The sequence below is a fragment of the Bubalus bubalis genome, chromosome 2 (genome assembly GCF_019923935.1).
Source record: "Bubalus bubalis isolate 160015118507 breed Murrah chromosome 2, NDDB_SH_1, whole genome shotgun sequence".
Lineage (NCBI taxonomy): Eukaryota > Metazoa > Chordata > Mammalia > Artiodactyla > Bovidae > Bubalus > Bubalus bubalis.
The window spans coordinates 113,774,068-113,796,828 of NC_059158.1; the positions used below are offsets into that span (position 1 = coordinate 113,774,068).

General features: G+C 47.5%; 1 protein-coding gene across 1 annotated transcript in view; it reads left to right on the plus strand.

Annotated features, from left to right (window-relative positions):
- Positions 1-22,761, plus strand: part of LCT (lactase) — a 48,022-nt gene that overhangs the window by 9,889 nt on the left and 15,372 nt on the right. Inside the window, exons 2-9 of the mRNA XM_025276996.3 lie at positions 1,524-1,603; positions 4,514-4,597; positions 6,459-6,561; positions 8,265-8,343; positions 12,352-13,078; positions 16,856-17,501; positions 18,629-20,176; positions 21,018-21,286. Coding sequence (XP_025132781.2) covers positions 1,524-1,603; positions 4,514-4,597; positions 6,459-6,561; positions 8,265-8,343; positions 12,352-13,078; positions 16,856-17,501; positions 18,629-20,176; positions 21,018-21,286 — 3,536 coding nt within the window. The remainder of the gene's footprint in view (positions 1-1,523; positions 1,604-4,513; positions 4,598-6,458; positions 6,562-8,264; positions 8,344-12,351; positions 13,079-16,855; positions 17,502-18,628; positions 20,177-21,017; positions 21,287-22,761) is intronic.

Below are 22,761 nucleotides of genomic sequence, written 5' to 3' on the forward strand. Positions count from 1 at the left end.
AAAACGTTCAGCACAGGCTGAGAACATATGTTCTACGTGTGCTGATGTGATGATAGACTGAAGTGTGGAAAATCTGTGGAAGGTGAAATGGCTCCATGGGCCACAATCACTGAATAACTGGAAAATAGCATTATCTTATCAGAAGGAGGACCAAATGTCTCTGAGTGATATTCCCTGCTCAGAGGATTTAGAAGTTCCATTATGCTTATCAAAATAAGCACTTTGGTAGTTGGCAGCGGTTGGTTATTAATAGTGGTTTCAATGACTGGGGAGATCTTTCTCCTGTACAGAATTTGAATGTAGGAGAGAGGTCAGGCATATAAGCTTGTCATTTAAGTCTCAAACTCTGGCTTTAGGCCATTTTGTTTACTGTTTCCAAAGCACAGGTCTGAGCACTTGCCTATGCACGCATCCTAAGCTTGCTATTTGGAGAGACTCGAGAAATGTCGAAGCTTGCTCCTCAGGGAGCACACAATCTCAGCAGGAGATAAAGACTTTTGTGCATCAAGGAGTTAGATGGTGCTTCTGACAACTGAGGCATCCCAAGTCCACCACGTGAATGGGTGCATTCTCAGTCATGTCCGACTCTTTGCAACACCTTGGACTGTAGCCTGCCAGGCTCCTCTGTCCATGGGATTTTCCAGGAAACAATACTGGAGTGGGTTGCCATTTCCTCTTCAAGGGGATCTTCCCCACCCAGGGATGAAACACACATCCCCTGCATCTCCTGCACTGGCAGGTGGATTCTTTGCCACTAAGCCACCTGAGATGCCCACAGCAATGTGTTTCAAACCGATCTGAGCACCACTGTATCTGAAGCACCCAGGAAGCTTGTTAAAAGGCTCTCATTCCTGGGTCCACCCCAGTCGGCTGACAAGAAGGACAGGTGATTCTGATGTACGTAAGCTTCAACACCACTGTTAGGTGATCAAATGTCAAAGTGAGAGGGTTCAAGCTGCACAGGTCTAAGTTTCCTTCATATTCTCCTCAATGCACAGTAAGGGTTGAATGGACATTGGCACAGTGAATAAGGACAGGTAACAGCAGTCCCCTGAGAGCACCCTACCTTTCCAAAGTCTCTCCACTTGGAACTCTAAACTGTTGTATAGACCAACAGTTCCCAAGCTTTAGCGTGTGTCAGAATCACCTGGAGAGCTTGTAAAGCACGCAGAGGCCAAGGTTTATTAGGAACTGAGACGCAGTTCTCTCCATCTGCCTTTTACATTGTGTGGGGTTAGGGAAAGGAACTGTTTTTATTCTTGCAAAAGACTTCACAAGTGTCCTACACGTCACCGTTCTGATTTATATGAAACAGTCTCTAAAGGGACATTTCTTAAAAAGCTACTTTGTTTTCTAAAATCTTTCAGCTAGAGTAAAATCATGTGAGTGATTTCTGCAGAAATCTTTTTTAAAGTTGGTGAATGTGGACTAGAAAGGCCAACAGAAAACGAGTTCACCAGTGGCTTCTGGGGTCACAGCCTCCTTCCTCTCTCACCTACATCCCCTCATCTGGTTGGTTTCAGGGGGAAAACTCTCTGTGGTCCTGCGAGCTGAGACGCTCTCCAAGCTCCTGCTAGAACCATCTATGTCTGCACTTGTCAAGGTAATGACAGCCCAAAGAAATAGAATCTGTAACTTCTGAGAAAAGTTGCAAGTTTAGTTTTAAAAAAACAATAGAAATTTTTGTCGACTTGACATCCTTTCTTTTTAAATTTGTCTTATTGACGTGTACTTGACCTACAATGCTGTGTTAATTTCTACTGTACAGCAAAATGATTCAGTTATATATATTTTATATATATATACATTCTTTGTCACATTCTTTTCCATTATGGTTTATCACAGGATATTAAATATAGTTCCCTATACTATACAGAAGGACCTTGTTGTTTATCCACCCGACATATAATGGTTTGTTTGACATTCTTACAAATGCCTCTTCTGAGTGTTATGCATTCTCTAGATTTATAATTACTTTAAAACAAAATCTTATTTGTTGTAGCCCCAGCTCTCACTTGGTCAAGTGTCAGCTTTTGCCTACACAAAGACGTCAAATGCCTCTGGTCTTGCTCCTTCTTAAAAAGAGCTTATCAAAAGAGAGGTCAGTTTTGTATTTTTCATTTGTTTTTTTTTTAGCAAAACAGACACTAGGGTAAGAGGTTTTTTTTAAAAAAAATAACATTAATAATGTGGTCCCTAGAGTGCCCATCCTGCTTTCTACCTCCTCTAAAAACAACTTTTAACTATAATTTTAATAAGAAACATTAAAACATTTGAGAATTTAACAGCCTTGGCCCTTGTAACGTTGACTGCTGGGCAGCGTGGAAAACCCTCTGAGAAAACAACTGATTCCTGTGTCTGTGTCTGTGTCTGTGCTGTGATGGAGGCCCCATGTACCAAGGTCCAACTTCAGATTTACAAGCTCAGGGGTTTAAACACCAGACATGATAAGGTTCTGAAATGACCAGGTCCAAGACTGATAGTATGACCAGAAAACCAGAATATCTAAATTCTTTTACAAGGGGCGATAACTGCTATCAGTTATGAGCTCAGGAGACCAAAGTGCTGATCAGAAAATGCTTGTCAAGCAGTAGTCTTTGAACTGGTCTCTCTGCCCCCATTTCCCCCCTGCAATACATCTTTTGCTGAATTCCCTGCTGAGAAGCTACATTCCCCTGAAACAGTGAAGGTCCTCAGAGCCTTCCAGAATGCGGCTCACCAGGGCCCTCTTGCCGGCTCTCTGCCCTCGCCTTTTCCCCGGTATGCATGCTGTCACTCCACCAGCCCTGCGGCATTCGCTACCCGAAGTCTTATCCTCCTTCCCTTCCTCAAATCTCTTCCAATAAAATTCTACCCATTCTTAACATCAGTGTTAATGTGCCCACCATAAAGAGGCTTCTGTTAATAATACTTCCCCACTAAACCTGATGTGGTCTCTCCCTGCTTGGAATATTTTAGCCATTTGTTAGATCAGCAGTTCTCAAATTTTGGTATCAGAATCACCTGGAGAGCTGCTACTGCTGCTAAGTCGCTTCAGTTGTGTCCGACTCTGTGCGACCCCATAGACAGCAGCCTACCAGGCTCCACCGTCCCTGGGATTCTCCAGGCAAGAACAGTGGAGTGGGTTGCCATTTCCTTCTCCAATGCATGAAAGTGAAAAGTGAAAGGGAAGTCACTCAGTCGTGTCCGACTCTTTGCGACCCCATGGACTGCAGCCTACCAGGCTCCTCCGTCCATGGGATTTTCCAGGCAAGAGTACTGGAGTGGGGTGCCATTGCCTTCTCTGACCTGGAGAGCTACTAAAGTACAAAACTTAGTGTGGAGGGACGCCCGGGCTTTCATAGCCTTCCCACATTCCCAGGTGAGTCTAATCCCCACCAAGATTTGAGGTGTGGACTTTTCTTATATCACTTAGAACTTTATACCTGTTCTTCATGTGGTCAGTACATTTACTAACTCTCTCTATCAAGTTGTAAGTTTCTGTGGCTCCTACTCATCTTTAAACCCAGCACAGTGACTTCCAAGAGTATGAAGTCGATGATCACGTGCTGTCTGGAGCTGGTAGACAAAGCAAGGGCTGAGAGGGCCAAGGAGAATGTTCCAGTGGAGCTTGCCAGAGGGGAGCAAGCCTGTGGACTGTTGAGCAAACATGGCAACAACTTGATTGGAAAAGCATAGGGAGCAGTGGAGAGTCAGTTATCTCAGGTCACAGTGCACTGGATTGTTTCCAGATGCCATTACCCACGGTCTCAGTCCCAAGGGAAGACAAGGGGGGAGTACGGGCAACAATCTGGTCGTGGCCAGGAGAGAAATGGCTCGCTGAAAAGGGTGGAGACTCTGGATCTGTAGTTCTTAAAATATACTCAGACAGAGACAGGTGGAGATGTATGTCCTTAATTGGAGCACACATAGGAGTGTCCACAGACCATGAGAGCTCTGTTTCTGGATTACAGTATGGCCCAGGCTAGGGCCAACGGGAGTGGACTTTAAGCTGTGGTTTGAAAGTAGCCAGTGACTATAGCCTACAATTAAAACTCCAAGCTCCGGTAGGGTCTGCAGAGATTACTAAGTGGACTGTGGATGGCTGAATCTCCATTGCCTCTGTCCTGCAGAGTGGAAGGGCCATGAGAAGGGTGCCACCCAGGGCAGCTCTGGCCCCTGACCCCTTTCCTTAGAGTTCACTCACTCAGTGGAAACCCACCCTTTCTGGCCCACAGTACTTCTTTTACTCACTCATTCACTCATTCCATCGTATGCATTTATTGAGCCCTTCCTGTGTGCCAAGCACTTTGCTGAGTGCATACATGATGCATTCCTCACAACACAGAGGCAAACCCCATACACATTCCCACCTTGTCCCCAGCTTTTCCTCATCCTGCTTTCTCCTTGGAAAATCCCGCTTTGGAGTATTCCATTTAGTAACGAGAGAAACAAACAAAAAAAAAATAGTTCTGAGCCAGTTCTTCATCTTGAAATTGCTTATGTCCTAAAGATTCTGTTTGCTTATTTCCAGGATGCAGTTGACTTCATCTCTCTTGATTTACCTTATGAATGCCACAGTGAGGCAGATTTACCACAGACGTTGAGTGAACTGCAGGTAACTTAAGCTATTTTCCATATTGATGATGAATGGCAAAGGTTCCTGAGAGCATACTAGTCATTTAATGCTTCAGCTGATGCATAAACTGGTGGTCCAGTGGTTAGGACTCCATGCTTTCATCACTGCCAAAGGCCTGAGTTCAATCCCTAGTTAAGGAACAAAGTTCCCACAAGCCTTGCAGCACAGCCCCCCAAAAAAAGAATCCATATACGAGCAGACTTCCCTGGTGGCTCAGATGGTAAAGCGTCTACCTACAATGCGGGAGACCCAGGTTCAATCCCCGGTTGGGAAGATCCTCTGGAGAAGGCAATGGCAACCCAGTCCAGTATTCTTGCCTGGAAAATCCCATGGACGGAGGAGTGTGGTAGGCTACAGTCCATGGGGTCGCGAAGAGTTGGACATGACTGAGCGACTTCACTTTCACTTTCTTTCATACATGCAGTCTTGTCTGAGGAAATTTCCATAGAGAACCTCTGGAGGTTAGATAATCTTCCCTGGAAAGGATAAAGAGAGTTGGCTTGTTAAGGTAAATATTTACCTGGATCCTCTGCTCTCTCATGTAGAAAGCTATTGAGAATCAGAATTCCAGTGTTCATTCTGAGATTGAAAAAGACATTTCGTAGATGTGGTCATGGAAATATTTGCCTTAACAAGCCAACCCTCACTGTCCACTCCCCCCAAAGAACCTGTACGCCCCTCTCTGAGCCTTAGCTGCTGCTTCCCGCCAGCACACAGGTGTCTCAGGGCCCGGGGACCCACCGCATGTCCACAGGTTCTGAGTGCTGCAAGAGCTGCATGTGGAGGTCCTGCATTCCCTTCTCAGAAGAAACCCTGCTCACCAGGGAATTCCTCACTCAGCAGACGGCTCCTCCAGCTCTCCAGCCCTGTGACATCACAGGCCACCCTACTGTGCATGGGTCTTTCAGGAAGGAGAAAACCCTCTATTCCCTTAGTAATTCGACTTTACCACATTGACCCAGCACAGGGAAGGAACAAAGCTATGCGAGCCACAGCCCCACTAACTGGTTCTGAGCAAGTTAATCTGTTTCTCAGAGCTTAAGTCACCTCATTGTTGCTGGTGGCTCTGAGAAAATAAAGAACCTGCCGGCCTCCTGTTTGAGTAGTTGCTGTTGGTATTTCTCAGTGGCTGTTAACTATTCAGAGGAGGGGAAGACAGTGTGGGAAAAATGACCAAACCCAAGAAAAGGTAACTTAAAATGAGGTCAAACAACTTGTCAGCCCAAAGATGTTCCTTTTGATACTGAAATGGCTAGAAATGGGAGAAAAGTGACACCTGCTCCCATTTTAATGGAGATAGTTCCTTTTCAATTTCTTTATGGAAAATTCAGACATATCCAATGGTAGAAAGAAAAACATAATGAAGCCATCTCCAGGTTCAGAAGCTGTCGACTCGGGGTGGATCTTGTTGCATTTATACCCTGCCTCCCCGCTGCCCAAGCCAGATTGCTCTGAAGCAAAGCCTCGACGTTATAAACATCACGACGGCAGCCCCTGATGGAGCTTCTTATAGTAGCTCAGGCCGCCGACACGGGCAGATGGCCTTGTTCCTGGTCCGAATACAGAGACTAGTTCTAGGAGATACCTTGTGGCCTGAGGTGATAAGATAGATGAACCTATGTCTTTGGTGGGGGTCCGTATAGAGAATGGCCTCTGTTATAGAAAAGTGTAGTTTTTTCCTCCCTCGAGTCTGGAGTCAGCTCCCTTTATTAACTGACACAGCTAGAGGTCATTTCCAACACCACACTGAGTGTTGTGGCTTCACATCTTGAACATCTGTCCCTGTTAACGAACAACTCTCAGCAACTTCCGTTCACTTGCTGGCCTATATCATTTTCAGACCATTGAACCAAAAGTGAAAGTTTTCGTCTTCAGCCTGAAACTCCAGAACTGCTTCTCCACCAGGAACAACGTAGCCCATCTGCTCTTCAGCCTTCTCAAAGGTGAGTGGGCCATCACTGGAGAGGTTTGCAGTGACGTTTGGCACGTTGGCTTGTAGGGTAGCAATCTTGAGAGTCTGGGGTTCCAACAGGAGTAGTGACCAAAGAAGGTCTGGTCTGAGAGGCTGCCCTAGATGCCTGTAGAGTCCTTGACTTCTTACTGTTGGTCACTTAGTTCCCACTGACCCAAGAAAGAAGAGAAGTTCTGTACAGCATGCGAAGGATGCCAGGGTCTTATGGAGATAAAAACCATCAGGCCAGAGATGTCAGGTGTAAGCGTGGCAACAGCCCTGTGCCCATCTGTCTGCTTCCACTGCTCCTCCCTCAAGGGTCTCTCATCTGTGCCCCCCTTTGCAGGACTGCTCTCTGCCCACCCCAGACACTTTTACTTTTGTTCATTTCCGCATTGCCTGATCAGCATCTTCAGTTACAGGACCCCACAACTCATGGACCATCTCCACAATGTCTCTTATTTCAAATTCTTGAGAGTGAATCTGATGGGTGGGCCATGCATCAGAAGACTTCTCCTGGGACTTCCCTTGGAGGTCCAGTGGTTAAGACTCCATGCTTCCAATACTGGGGTTGCAGGTTCGATCCCTGGTCAGGGAACTAGGATCCTGCATGCTGTACAGCATATAAAAAAGGTTAACATTACATTTGATAAAAAGTTTTTAAATGATTATTCAGAAGAAGATTGTCCTGGTCCAGTCTGGTCAAGGGAAAGCAGTGTCCATTAAGGCATCAGGGGCTGAGGACCACTAGACACTCTGCCAGAAGGGGCCAGGGGAGGCCCCTGGGTGCCTGATATCCAGTTCAGTCTCCCTGTAAGGTCAGAATATGGGAGATGTTGGTAGTGCCCTTTTTACCACTTGTAACCAGTGCTTACCTGGCTTCACAGACTTCATGAACCATATCCATGAATGCCACATAACTCTCACCCTAACTCACTTTGGAGTAATGATTTCCTGTTCTTAAATCCCATCTCTTTCTAAATGGTTGCAACAGGCAATCTTATGTTTATGCTGCTGCTGCTGCTAAGTCACTTCAGTCGTGTCCGACTCTGTGCGACCCCATAGACGGCAGCCCACCAGGCTCCCCTGTCCCTGGGATTCTCCAGGCAAGCACACTGGAGTGGGTTGCCATTTCCTTCTCCAATGCAGGAAAGTGAAAAGTGAAAGTGAAGGTGCTCAGTTGTGTCCGACTCTTTGCGACCCCATGGACTGCAGCCCACCAGGCTCCTCGGTCCATGGGATTTTCCAGGCAAGAGTACTGGAGTGGGGTGCTTCTTACAAAAAAGATTCCACCCTCTCCTAATGTTTGAGGTCTTCTGAGTCAGTTGTGCTCTGCATTTGGTCTCTAGAAAAGCAGCATCAGCATCACTGGAAACTTGCTAGATATTCACATTCCAGAGCCCACTTCAGATCAGAAAGCTCTGATCAGAAACCTGGGAGTTGGGCCCAGCAATCTGCATTGAACAGGCTTCACAGGTGATGCTGATGCACATGGAAGTTTGAGAACTGCTGTTCTTAGTAGGAAAAAAAAATCACATGTGACCTCCTTAAATCATGGCCTTGGAATTTTCCAGAGGGGCTTGGAACCATCGCTTGGAGTTTGGCTGTGGTATATGAGTGAGGAGAACTGTTGATGGCAGTCATGCATAGTTGGGTGGGCTTCAGGTGGAGTAACTTAAACTTCTTCTCTTACAGCCATAAATGAAGACCAAGTGCTTGTTATTGGGTTTGATGTTAGTACATTCCTGAGCTGTTCATCGAGTTCCAAGAAAAGGTAATGTTAGATTTCCTGTTGAACTATCAATAACTGATGTTTGCAGAATGCTCTGCTGTTCTTCACCTGTGTAAACTCACGGGACTATTATCATGTGCCTTTTGGATTAGTGAGTCTTCTGTGGCCCTTCTGGACATGAAAGATGGAGACTCAGAGGGGAAGGCTGGGAACAGTGTCTCTGGGCCCCATGCAGTTCTGACATTCTCACCAATCATTCAGCCTCCTCTAGTTCACCAAGTGCACACAACTAACAGAGCAGGTGTTTGAAGCCCTGCCTTCTAGTTAAGATCTTGTTGGAGGCATTGTTAGATGATGAAGAGCAGGCTGGGTTAACAATAGACCTGCTCATCCCTGAAGTTATGTGGTCTGAGTAAAGTGAGTTCTCTGCACCATTTTCTGTCATGAAATTTGAAGCATATTACCTGCAGGGAGACAGCATAAATGGGAAAGTCAGCCGTGCACCGGGCAGAAGCCTAATTCAGTGGTTTCTCAGGACAAAGGTTTTAAATTATTGTGGGATTGCAAATAAGTTCTTAGCACATGACTAAAGTACAAAATTGGTGAGACACATATTAAAAAAAAATTAGAGCAGATCTGCAATTATCTCCATAATTATGTCAGTCTCTTGCACTTACCTGGAGAAGAGCATGGCAACCCACTCCAGTATTCTTGTCTGGAGAATCCCATGGACAGAAGAACCTGGTGGGTTACAGTCCATAGGGTTGCAAAGAGTTGGACATGACTGAAGGGACTTAGCACCCATGCGTGCATGCACTTACATTCCAATGCATTTCTTGAGTGAGAAATCTTGGTGTGGAAGCCAGTGTAGGGAGTTTCCCAGAACCCTCAGCACTCCACAGAGTATGTTGCACAATGGAATGTCTTGTGCCCTGTGTCAAGGAAGGACTAGGGGCAGCCATTAGCTTCCCAGACCTTCAGCTAGAGCTCACTGCAGACATTTCTAGCATAGCTCTGTCCAAGATCATAAGCTTCAGTGTGCTACCTCTTTGTACCTTTTTTTTCTCCCAGCACTTGGCTGTCGTCAGCCATGTCTCCCTCTACTGTTCAATCCTCTCAACTCACTTCAAATCAGCAGTTCACATCACCAGACCCTAAGCAGCGACATGTCAGGCTTTGTGCTCAGTGTGAGAAGTATATTGCAGTTATACTGCATGAGCAAGCAGGTCAGAACTGCTCTCCGTTTATACTTGGAATCAGCTGAGGAGTGCTGGGCTGTGTTTTTTGGAAAATAAAACTGAAGAGGTCATAATAAAAGGGGCAGTCTGAGAAAGCAGTGCTTATAAAATCACAAGGTGACATGAGACATCAGTTCCAGGGTTCTCTTTCTAACACCTTGATCTCTCACTACTTCCCCTGAAGGGAAGGTCCAATGTTGGATAACATGAGAGTAGGTGAGTGTTTATGGAGAACCTGCAGGTGTGGGGCAGGTGGAAGGGGGTTCTGGGAGGACAGACATAATTTTCTCATTGGAGTGTTTTAGACTCAGAAATGAGACAGAGAGGCGCACCAGTGACTCTAGCAGAGAGTGTGGCAGGAGATACAGCACTGCTCCCCAGAGGAGAGGACAAGAGCATGACCTGGGATGCTCTGAGGGGTTAGAGTAGAAGGTGAGGGACAGCTGAAGGAGGGACACCTGGAAGGCTGGGCATACGGACTTCTTGAGCTAAATCTCTACCCAAGTGAGGCAAACCCAGGCTCCAAGGCCTGTATGGCAAGTTCTGTTTTATCCAGGTGCAGTTTATTTCTTGAAAACCTCTTTTCACCCAAGCCAGAAGGACAATCATGATCAGAAGGGTTGGGTCGGAAGAGTGGGCACCCCTCCGTGTCCCTGGTGTGCTCAGACTCATGCATCTGTTTTGGATAATCCGCAGCTATAGGCCATCATTTCCCGTCACCACTTTTTTACCAAATGCAGAGTTGATGCTTCATAAAACAGAAGGCGCTTAAGTTTGAACCCTGGAGGAGGGCATGGCAACCCACTCCAGTATTCTTGCCTGGAGAACCCCATGGACAGAGAAGCCTAGTGGGCTACAGTCCATAGGGTCGCACAGAGTTGGACATGACTGAAGGGATTTAACACACACAAATTTGTAAGGCTCAGGCCCCGCTCCATGGGAGAGATCTTTCTGCAGGGTCCCTGTATCAGTTCTGCGCTCTGGGCCAGGCTTGTAAAATGCCAGCCGCTCTCCACAGGAGAGCCCTAGGACAGGGAGTTGCTCTTGTCCTTCACTGCCTCTCCCCATGTGTGTTCTCTCCTCCGGGCTGAACACACCCACCTCTACCAACGCTTCCTCAAGGCTGCCCTCTGCTGGTGAAACTGCTGCATGTTCTCAGGCCCTGCTCTCCAGCCCACAAGACAGGACTCAAGGAGGGAGGGAGGGAGGGAGGGAGAGAGGAGGGAGAGAGAAGGAAAACAGACTAGAATTAAACAGAATATATCAGACTTTGTTGTGTATGAAAATAGCTCTTTAAAAATAATTTTATTTATTTTTGACTCAGCTGGGTTTTCATTGCTGCACGGGCTTTTCTCTAGTTCAAGAGAGCGGGAGCGATGGGGTGCTGCTAATTTTCATTGCAGCGTGCAGGCTTCTCATTGCAGTGGCTTCTCTTGTTGCAGAACATGGGCTCTAGGGCACTCAGGCTTCAGTGGTTGCTGCACAAGTGCTCAATAGTTGCAGCTCCCAGGCTGTAGAGTACAGACTCAGTAGCTGTGGTGCTCAGGCCTAGTTGCTCTGAGGCAAGTGGGATCTCCCTGAACCAGGGATCAAACTCATGTCTTCTGCATTGGCAGGTGGATTCTTTACCACTGAGCCACCAGGGAAGCCCCCCAAATAGCATTTCTATGTTATGTTTTATTTCAGCTATGTTTATTTCAGATATATTTATTTCTGAATAAATATTTATGTTCATAAAACATAACACAAATATGCATATAATGTCCACACATCTACGCATATATATAGTGATATGTGGTTAAAAGCACAGACTCTGAGCTCTATCATTTGCAAGCTGTATAATCAAGGAGTTCTCATTTTAAAAAAAGATAAAAGTTTATTGACATAAATGAAGCCCAGAGATGGACAGTCTATAGAGTGGGTAAAATCATCAGAAGTCCAGGCTCCTCTCTTGTTTTGTCACCCTTATCAAAACTTCTACCTCATGGTCCTAGATGGATGCTTGAGCTCCTGCCATTATGACCATAACCCAGGCAACATGAAGAAGAAAGGAGGTTGTAGCTGGGGCTGATATTTAAGTGGTACACATCAGTAGAGCTGTACTGGTAGTTCAATCACTGAAATATTTCTGTACCAGCTGGTAAATAGCTGCTGGCCCCTGATGCCCAGAAATTACTCACTTCTTTAAGTCTCAGTTTCCTTCTCTGTAGCAAGAAGATAAATAATGTAGTGCCTACCTCATACAACTTATTTTGAAATTTATATGAGGTAATTAATGTACATACATTTTTATCACAGTGGCCAATACAGCATCAAAAGACTCAATAACTGAAGTCATTATCTTTAGTTGTGTTTTATAAATATACATTATAAGAAGAAAAATTTCATCAGAACTGAAGACGGTATTCAAGGGTGTTCTGATACAGAGACTAGTAGCATTAGCACAGTGTTTTCAGTCATGCAGGAGTAGTGATAACTTGCCTAAGTTCAGTTCACTCAGTCATGTCCAACTCTTTGTGACCCCATGGGCTGCAGCATGCCAGGCCTCCCTGTCCATCACCAACTCCCGGAGTTTACTCAAACTCATGCCCACTGAGTCGGTGATGCCATCCAACCATCTCATCCTAACTTGCCTAAGAAGGGGTAATAATAATAATTTCCCATCCCCCAGTCACTTCCTGCCCATCACTTGGAGTCAGTGTTATTGGAACCTTTACTAACTAAGCACATTGTCACCATTCATCAGTCTCAGGTCACCTATAAATTAGAGTCATTACTTATTATGTCCCTTTATGTCACTTCACTCCCTCAGCTGGTCTTGTTCTCTGAGTGACAGCCTGACCCTCCAGACTGCCCCGCAGCTGGGCCCAGACACAGCAGTATATACCTGGCCGCCCCGCTCAGCCTATCAGAGGGTCTGGGAAGCATTTGCCAACCAGTCCAAGGCAGAACGGGATGCTTTCCTGCAGGATGTTTTTCCTGAAGGCTTCCTCTGGGGTGTCTCCACGGGAGCTTTTAATGTGGAAGGAGGCTGGGCCGAGGATGGAAGAGGGCCGAGCATCTGGGACAGAGTTGGGCACCAGAACACCAACAAGGGCCAAGCAACGCCAGAGGTGGCCAGCGACAGTTACCACAAGGCAGACACTGACGTCGCCCTGCTCCGTGGCCTCCAGGCCCAGGTCTACAAGTTCTCCATCTCCTGGTCCCGCATCTTCCCCACTGGGCAGGGGCATAACCCCAACCCCCGGGGCGTTGCCTACTACAACAAACTGATTGACAGCCTGCTGGACTCGCACATCGAGCCCATGGCCACACTGTTCCACTGGGACCTGCCCCAGGCCCTGCAGGATCGTGGTGGGTGGCAGAGTGAGGATGTGGTGGACGCCTTCCTGGACTACGCGGCCTTCTGCTTCTCCACGTTTGGGGACCGTGTGAAGCTTTGGGTGACCTTCCACGAGCCGTGGGTGATGAGCTACGCGGGCTACGGCACCGGCCAGCACGCACCGGGCATCTCCGACCCAGGGGTGGCCTCTTTTAAGGTACTTCCCATCCTTGCAGTGCCTACTTGTTGGAAGAGGAAGGGCACTTGGTTGGAAAAACACTCTTTCACCTTCCCATCAGCAAGTCTTTCCTTTTTCTTCTTTAGAGGAAATTGGAGGGAGGGAAGGAACTGTTAAAATTGTTAAAAGTGCCAAACGCTGTTCTGGCACTTTAAACATTGTTACTGCACCCTCAGAACGGCTCTGATGGACGAGGGAATTGGGGTTCAGGAGGAGAAGCAATTTGGTCGTGATGACATTGCTAGTGTGTTTGCAGTGTGAAGCCAACATTTTGAGCCCAAATCTACTTGACTCCAAATCAAGTGTTCCATGTCAGCCAGGACTTAACTGCAAGTGACAGAAAACCCAACCTAAACTGACTTTAAAGCAAGGAGGGAATTTCTGAGTTCAGGAAACTAGAAAGTCCTAGTTTTAGCTGATCAGAGTAGAGTTGTTTGGACCACCGATGACGTTACCAGGACTCAGTTTTTCTTTTTCTCTTGTTCCCCTCATTGGCTTTATTCTTAGGCTTCCCGGTAGCCAGATGGCTGCAATCCTTCTCTGATATTTCAACATAAGTAGAAAACAGGAAAGATTGCTCATCACTGTTCCGGCAGAGGTCTCCTGTGTTCATGGTCTCCGTGTGGGTCGCATGCTCATCACTGAACCAGTCACTGGGTCTAGGCTAGGGGACTGTGAAGCTCAGTGCAGATCCCAGCTCTACCCCTCAGTACTGGCTGAGAGATGGGGAGGTGGGGACGGAGGAAGGTAATCTTTCCAGGGGGCAATCAGAGTATCACTTCAACAAGAAGGGGATGTATATCTTGAAAACAAAATATGTATTTTTTCTTTTTTTGGCCACATGTGGCATGTGGGATCTTAGTTTCCCAATCAGGGACTGAACCAATGCCCCGTTCAGTAGAGGTGCAGAGTCTTAACCAGGGAAGTCCCTGGAGACAAAATTTTAAATATCTTCATATGGGTCCCAAGCATCGTCTTCCTTTTTTTTTTTTTTTCCTTTTAAATCTCCCAGAAAATCTACTAGCTTCACTGGCAACATTCTTCAGGATAAGCACGTTAGTCTGGCTTTCCCCTGCCACACTTTGGGTTCTGTTCTGAAATGGGCTTCCCTGGTGGCTCATATGGTAAAGAATCTGCCTGCAATAAGGGAGACATGAGTTCAATCCCTGGGTCAGGAAGATCACCTGGAAAAGGGCATGGCAACCCACTCCAGTATTCTTGCCTGGAGAAGTCCATGGACAGAGGAGCCTGGCGGCCTACAGTCCGTGGGGTCACAAAGAGCAGGACATGACTGAGTGACTAACACGCACAAACTGCCCTGAGACAGGAGTATTCACTGTGCCCCAGGCTAGATAAGTGTCACCGAGACATTAAAGCCTTTGGAGGGAAATGATACTAACACACATCAGAAAATTAGAGAGCAATTCAAAATACGCACAGAGTGAGCTCTGTGAGTAAGCGACTCAGTATAATGCCGGAACGCAGCACTGAAGTCAAGGCTTTCGTTCTGCTCTTGTTCAGCACACTTGCTTGCTCTCATTCAGCACACTCGTTCACCACACCCACGGAGAAAGAGAACTCCACTGAAAGGGGGAGGTTTGGACCTTTCTGTGTTTTTATTGTGAAGCTCATCCCAACCTTTTCTCCTTTGCTTCTTATCTCTACAGCTATGTCTCCTGAGATTTTCCTATAGAGACTTTGATGAGAAAGTCCACCTCACTTTTCTCTCTTGATTCTTCCTTTTATTTATAAAACATTATGATACCAGTAAGGAAAAATTTCAAAGACGAAATCTCTCTCATCATCATGGACTACAGCACGCCAGGCTTGCCTGTCCATCACCAACTCCTGGAACTTGCTCAAACTCATGTCCATTGAGCCAGTATTTCATTCCAGTCACAGTTTCCTTGCACTCACAGTATAGTGTACCCTCGGCTTAGTACCTTTGGCTTTTTGTTGTTGTTGTTGTTTTTATTGAATGTAGTTAATTTACAGTGTTGTGCCAATCTCTGCTGTATATCAGAGCAGCTCAGTTATATACATATATACCTTTTTAAATATTCTTTTTCATTATGATTTACCCCAGGAGATTGGATATGATTCCCTGTACTATACAGCAGTATATATACAGTACTGTATATACTATTATATATGGTGTTTATCTATCCCATATATGATAGTTAGCGTCTACCAACCCCAAACTCCATCCCTCTCCCTCCCCGTTTCCCCTTGGCAACCACAAGTCAGTTCCCTACGTCTGTGAGTCTGTTTTTGTTTTGTAGACAGGTTCATTTCTGCCGTATTTAGATTCCTCATATAATATCATGTGCTGCTTGTCTTTCTCTTTCTGACGTATTTCGCTTGGTATGGTAATTTTTGGTTGCATCCATGTTGCTGCAGATGGGGTTATTTCATTTTTCATGGCTGAGTAGTAAGTATCCCAGAGTATATATGTGCCACATCTTGTTTATTCATTCCTCTGTCAATGGACATTTCGGTTGTTCCCATGTTTTGCCCTGACACCAGTAAGCTTAGAAGGGAAGCATTCCTGCTTTTAAGAAAGGAGCACAGTTTCCTGCTGGAGGTCAGGGCCCAGTTAAGGACTAATATTTGGCACACTAGAAGCAGTCAGGAGCTCCTCTTCATAGAGCCATGTTTTGGAGTAACATTCTTCAAACACAGGTGTCATCCTCTTCACATGACGAAAAGAAGAGGAGCTCAGTAATAACAAACCCCTTCCTGCACCCCCAGTCTCTGCTCTGTGCTCTGCTCACACAGCTGCCCTGAGTCCTTCAGGGAGGATCCAGAATGACCCACTTCCTGCAGACCAAGCTGAAGTTGAGAGAGAAGATGGTTTGAGTTTCCTGAGTGTGTGACAGAGTCGATTTAAATGTAGACTTGTTATGCTCCACACACCCCTCCTTTGCCCAGTTTCTCACGGCGCTCCACCAAGGAACGATGCTGACTTTTGTAAGACCATGAGTTGAGTCTACAAACAGGTCCTGGTGGTGGTTTCTCTTCCTAGATTTCATTAAGTAGAAAGGAGATCAGGCAGACTAGAAAGACTTTTCCCCTCCTTTGTGTTAACTAAAACGGTCCCCACTTCCAACTAGTTGTGGGCTCTCTAGTCCATAAGCCCTCACCAAGCACAGAGGCAGCATAGCACCGTGAGTGACGGTACAAGCCCGAGGCGGGACGGCCCGCATCTACCCTTCTCTGGATCTGCGTTCCTCACCTGTATTTTAGAAATAGTATTTGTACTTGTCAAACAAGTGAGGATCACACGAGAGAAGCCATTAACCCTTGTTATTGTTAGTGTGGTTGCGGTGCTATTGCTAATGATCTGACGGAGGTGTTGACTGGTTGTCAACACTTGTGGACATTGTTGCTGTTGGCTTGTGAGGCTATCGTCCCTGTTGCCGATGTTGCTGGCACGGTGGTATTGTCAACATTGTCCAAGTCCCAGCCTCCTTTACATTGTTAGCATCAGTCTTCTTTTCGGTGCTGTTGACGTGATGTTTTGTTGATTTGTTGCCAGTGTGACGTAGGTGTTAACTTGTCGATGACTTGATGACATTGTTGGCATCAGTGTTGATATATTGATGTTGACATCATCAGTCTTACTGCTTTTATTAACTTGCTACCATCATTCACCTCGGTGTTAACTTGCTAACATCGTTCTCATTGACTTGTTGCCAGCTTGTGGGTGGTGCAGCTGCCACTGAGTCCTGTATTTCCTTCTTTCTTCCTCACAAGGTGGCCCACATGGTCCTCAAGGCACACGCCAGGGCTTGGCACCTCTACAACACCCACCACCGCCCACAGCAGCAGGGGCGTGTGGGCATTGTGCTGAACTCGGACTGGGCAGAACCCCTGTCCCCAGAGAGGCCCGAGGACCTGAGAGCCGCTGAACGCTTCCTGCACTTCATGCTGGGCTGGTTTGCACACCCCATCTTTGTGGATGGGGACTACCCGGCTGCCCTGAGGGCCCAGATCCAACAGATGAACAAGCAGTGCCCCAGTCCTGTGGCCCAGCTCCCTGAGTTCACCGAGGCAGAGAAAGAGCTCTTGAAAGGCTCTGCTGATTTTCTGGGTCTGTCCCATTACACTTCCCGCCTCATCAGCAAGGCCCGAGGAGATACCTGCATCCCCAGCTATGATACCATCGGAGGCTTCTCCCAGCATGTGGACCCCACATGGCCCCAGACCGCATCCTCTTGGATTCGCGTGGTGCCCTGGGGCATAAGGAGGCTGTTGAACTTTGTATCCTTGGAATACACAAAAGGCAAAGTTCCAATCTACCTAGCTGGGAACGGCATGCCCATAGGGGAGAGTGAAGACCTCATCGATGATTCCCTGAGAATCGACTACTTCAACCAGTATATCAATGAGGTGCTCAAAGGTAAGAACATGGCTATGCTGGTGATTGAGTATGGGTGGTACTTCATCAAGTCTTCAGAGTTTTGTTTTATGGGACAAAAAAACGGTCTCCCATGGAAATGAAGCCAGAAAGTAGTGTTTGTAGTCAGCTCTTCATATCAGCCTCCTAACTCTCTCCCTAAAGGCCTTAAGTCTTTGCTTTTATATTCTTAGTCCCTACAGTGCTCCTTCTATGCTCTGCCCATCTGAGTCCTAACCATTCATCAAGCCTCATCATCTTTTTGTTGTTGTTGTTCACAGCATGTGGCTTGCAGGAGCTTAGATCTCTGACCAAGGATCGAACTCATGCCCCTTGAATTGGGAGCATGGAGTCTTAACCACTGGACTACCAGGGAAGTCCCCTCCAATCCTAATTCTGGATAAACAATTTATGTAGCCTTACAGGCTTTGCCTTTACAAGCCTCCCCTATTTTATAGCAGAACACTATTCAAGTGCTTCGGTGTCTTCTGGGCTGCAGTGCTCAGTTCAATCCAGTCGCTCAGTCATGTCCGACTCTTTGCAACTCCGTGGACTGCAGCACGCCAGGCTTCCCTGTCCATCACCAACTCCTGGGGCTTGCTCAAACTCATGGCCATTGAGCCGGTGATGCCATCCAACCATCTCATCCTCTGTCGTCCCCTTCTCCTCCTGCCTTCAATCTTTCCCACCATCAGGGTCTTTTCCAACGAGTCAGTTCTTCACATCAGGTGGCCAAAGTATTGGAGTCTCAGCTTCAACATCAGTCCTTCCAAGGAATATTCAGGACTGATTTCCTTTAGGATTAACTGATTTGATCTCCTTGCAGTCCAAGGGACTCTCAAGAGTTTTCTCCAACACACCAGTTCAAAAACATCAATTCTTCAGTGCTCGACTTTCTTTATAGTCCAACTCTCATATCCATACATGACTACTGGAAAAACCATGGCTTTGACTAGACGGACCCTTGTTGGCAAAGTAATGTCTCTGCTTTTTAATATTCTGTCTAGTTTGGTCATAGCTTTTCTTCCAAGGAGCATGGCTGCAGTGCTGAGAAACCCCAAATAAGCACCTCTATTTAAAAGATAATAGCAGAGACTTTAAAGCAGTCCCAATTTTGTTTTTCTCCACAGCTATCAAAGAAGACTCGGTGGTTGTTCAGTCTTACATCGCTCGCTCCTTCATTGATGGCTTTGAAGGCCCTTCTGGGTATAGCCAGAGGTTTGGGCTGTACCATGTCAACTTCGATGACAGCCGCAGGCCAAGGACTGCCAGGAAATCTGCCTATTTTTTTACCAGCATGATCGAAAAAAACGGTTTCCTCAACAAGGTAGTAAAAAGACAGTCACCACCCAGTATGGCAAACGTCCCCCGGAAAATCAGAGCCTTCACTTTTCCATCCGAGGTGCCCTCCAAGGCAAAAGTGGTCTGGGAGAAGTTCTCCAGCCAACCCAAGTTTGAGAGAGATCTGTTCTACCACGGCACATTCCGTGATGACTTTCTGTGGGGCGTGTCCTCGTCAGCCTATCAGATTGAAGGAGCTTGGGACGCCGACGGCAAAGGCCCCAGCATCTGGGACAACTTTACCCACACACCAGGGAGCAACGTGAAGGACAACGCCACTGGAGACGTGGCCTGTGACAGCTATAACCACCTGGATGCCGACCTGAACATGCTCCAAGCTTTGAAGGTGAAGGCTTATCGCTTCTCCATCTCCTGGTCTCGGATTTTCCCAACTGGGAGAAACACTTCTGTCAACACACATGGTGTTGATTATTACAACAAGCTGATCAATGGCTTGGTGGAAAACAACATCTCTCCCATGGTGACCCTGTTCCACTGGGACCTGCCCCAGGCCCTGCAGGACATTGGAGGCTGGGAGAATCCTTCCCTGATTGACTTGTTCAACAGCTATGCAGACTTCTGCTTCCAGACCTTTGGTGACAGAGTCAAGTTCTGGATGACTTTTAATGAGCCCACATACCAGGCCTGGTTGGGGTATGGCTCAGGGGAATTTCCCCCAAATGTGAATGACCCAGGCTGGGGACCTTACAGGATTGGCCATACAATCATCAAAGCTCATGCCAGAGTCTATCACACGTACGATGAGAAGTACAGGCAAGAGCAGAAGGGGGTCATCTCCTTGAGCCTCAGTTCCCACTGGGCAGAGCCCCAGTCGCTGGTCCCCAGGGACGTGGAGGCAGCTGACCGGCTGCTGCAGTTCTCCTTGGGTTGGTTTGCCCACCCCATCTTCCGAAACGGAGACTACCCCGACGCCATGAAGTGGAAGGTGGGGAACAGGAGTGAGCTGCAGCACTTGGCCACCTCCCGCCTGCCCAGCTTCACGGAGGAGGAGAAGCACTACATTGCAGCTACCGCCGATGTGTTCTGCCTCAACACTTACTCCTCCAGGACTGTGCAACACACGACACCCAGGCTAAACCCACCCTCCTACACAAGTGACCAGGAGCTGCTGGAGTGGGAAGACGCTTCCTGGCCTGCCACAGCCATGAACAGGGCTGCCGCCTGGGGGACGCGGAGACTGCTCAACTGGATCAAGGAAGAGTATGGGGACATCCCCATTTACATCACTGAGAACGGAGTGGGGCTGACAGACCCCAAACTGGAAGACACCGACAGGATATTTTACCACAAAACCTATATCAATGAAGCTTTGAAAGGTATGTGAGGGTTCATGTTCCCCTTACAGAGTCTCCCAACATCTGTATGTCAGGAGCCTTGGCAGGATGGAGTACAAACCATCAACAGGTCTCTCTTTTATACCCTGGTCCTCTAACTCTTTCCCTGTCTGAGGTTGCATATCCCTCTGGAATCTGAAAAAAAAAAAAGCAATGATCATCACCCCAAATGCGCACACAGAGTCCCACAAGAGTATTTTCATTATTGACCAACTAGTGTGTGACAAGTACTATTCTAAGTGCTGGGGACACAGCAGGGAACAAAAAAAACACCTTTATGCTGACAAGGAGCTTATTATATTCTGGTAGATTCCATTTGTCAGGCTTCTCTGGTGGCTCAGATGGGAAGAATCTGCCTGCAATGCAGGAGCCCCAGGTTCTGTCCCTGGGTCACAAAGATCCCCTGGAGAAGGGAATGGCAATCCAATCCAGTATTGCCTGGATAATTCCATGGACAGAGGAGCCTGGTGAGCTACAGTTCATGGGGTCACCAAGAGTCAGACACGACTGAGTGACTGGCACTGACTTTCAGGTTCCATGTACCCTAGAGGAATAACCTCTAAAGTGGGCTAAGACTCTTGAATTTCAGACGTGTCCCTTTACTCCAACAAAAGAATTTGATTTTGCAAAGATCAGCCATTAATACTTGTTATGGGGTTATCGGTATTAACAAAAAGATGATCTATTATGGCACACATTACTTGTGTGTACAAGTTGGTGGTTGAAGACCGCCTGAAGTGAGGAGCCAGTACGTGGCTGCGCTTCTTGGGCCCTGACCCTCCTGGTATAAAGCTGTCCTCTGCCCTCTATGCATTGTCCCCAGCCTACAGACTTGATGGTGTCAACCTTCGAGGATATGCTGCCTGGTCCCTGATGGACAACTTTGAGTGGCTGAATGGCTACACGGTCAAGTTTGGACTGTACCATGTTGATTTCGATGACGTGAACAGGTCTCGCACAGCAAGAGCCTCAGCCAGGTACTACACAGAGGTCATCACCAACAATGGCATGCCGCTGTCCAAAGAGGATGAGTTCCTATATGGACAGTTCCCCAAGGACTTCATCTGGAGTGCAGCTACTGCCTCATATCAGGTGAGGAGTTAACCATCTACAGTAGACCTACTATGTGCCAGGCTCTGTCAGGGCTGCAGAGGGCAGACAGGAGCAGTGGATTTTCACAGACCTGTGGGTAGGAGGTACAGGTACTGCAGGGTGAGGATAGAGGGGCATCTGGGAGGCCCTCTTTCCAGACAGTCTGGCTTCTTCACATCCCCAAATTCAGGTGGACAAGTACAGTTAGAAGGGCCAGGCTGAGATAGGTGTTAGCAGGCCAGATGGAGCAGGTGGAACCAGGCAGAAACCCTTAGGCAAAGATGTGCAAATATGAAGATTCTCAGCTGGATGCCTTTATTTCTTACCTAGTATCTTCCAAGCAGACAGTTTGATCAAAATGACTATCATGTGGACCTGGGCTTTTTCTGACGTCCTAATAACATGCCTTTACCTTATTCACGCTAAATGAAGCTCACTAATACAGAAAATACAAGGGTTCACTTTTCCTCAGAGAAATGAAAGCTACAAAGTGAAGTGTGACTTGCCTAGGCAGTTAAGGGTGGGACCCTGCTTTACATCTCCTGCCTCCTTTCATTTCCTTTGATCCAGGAGTGGGGGCTCTGTATTCTCAATGTGGAACCTGGGCAGGGTCAGTGGTCTGAGCTGACCTGACTCTGGGTTGCTCAGCCCTTGAGTTTTTTCTAGGTGACCATAGCTGCTGAAACTGTTTCCAAGAAAGGTGAGGGTAGCCCCACCAGATGACCAGACTACCGTGATATAGTGACATCTCAGACCAAGTTTTGCAGTATCCAGATGTACGTTAGCTAAGCACACAAACATAGAAACTATTCATATGTCTTGTTCCACTGCCTGGAAGAAACCACAGTTCTTAGTCCTCTTTGGAGCTCTGGTCAACACTGAACATGAAAGGTTCATTGGAGGAAATGCCAAGATTTCAGAGACAGAATCCTGTCACTCTTACTTGAGGCAGACAGAATTCTCTGTAGAAAGGTTTCTCCAGCTGGGCCAACTGACATTTGGGGCTGGAGAACTCTGCTGTGGACCCATCCTGTGCACCGTGGTCCGTCCCGTGCACCGTGGGCCCGTCCTGTGCACTGTGGGTCTGTCCTGTGCACCGTGGGCCCGTTCTGTGCACTGTGGCCCGTCCTGTGCACCATGGGTCCATCCTGTGCACTGTGGGTCCATCCTGTGCACTGTGGGTCCATCCCATGCACCGTGGGTCCGTCCCGTGCACTGTGGTCCCGTCCCGTGCACCGTGGGCCCGTCCTGTGCACTGTGGGTCTGTCCTGTGCACCATGGGCCCGTCCCGTGCACCGTGGGCCCGTTCTGTGCACTGTGGCCCATCCTGTGCACCATGGGTCCATCCTGTGCACCGTGGGTCCATCCTGTGCACTGTGGGCCCGTCCCGTGCACCGTGGGCCCGTCCTGTGTACTGTGGGATGTTTAGCAGCAAACCTGGCCTCTGCCCACTAGATGCCAGTAGACCCCTCCCT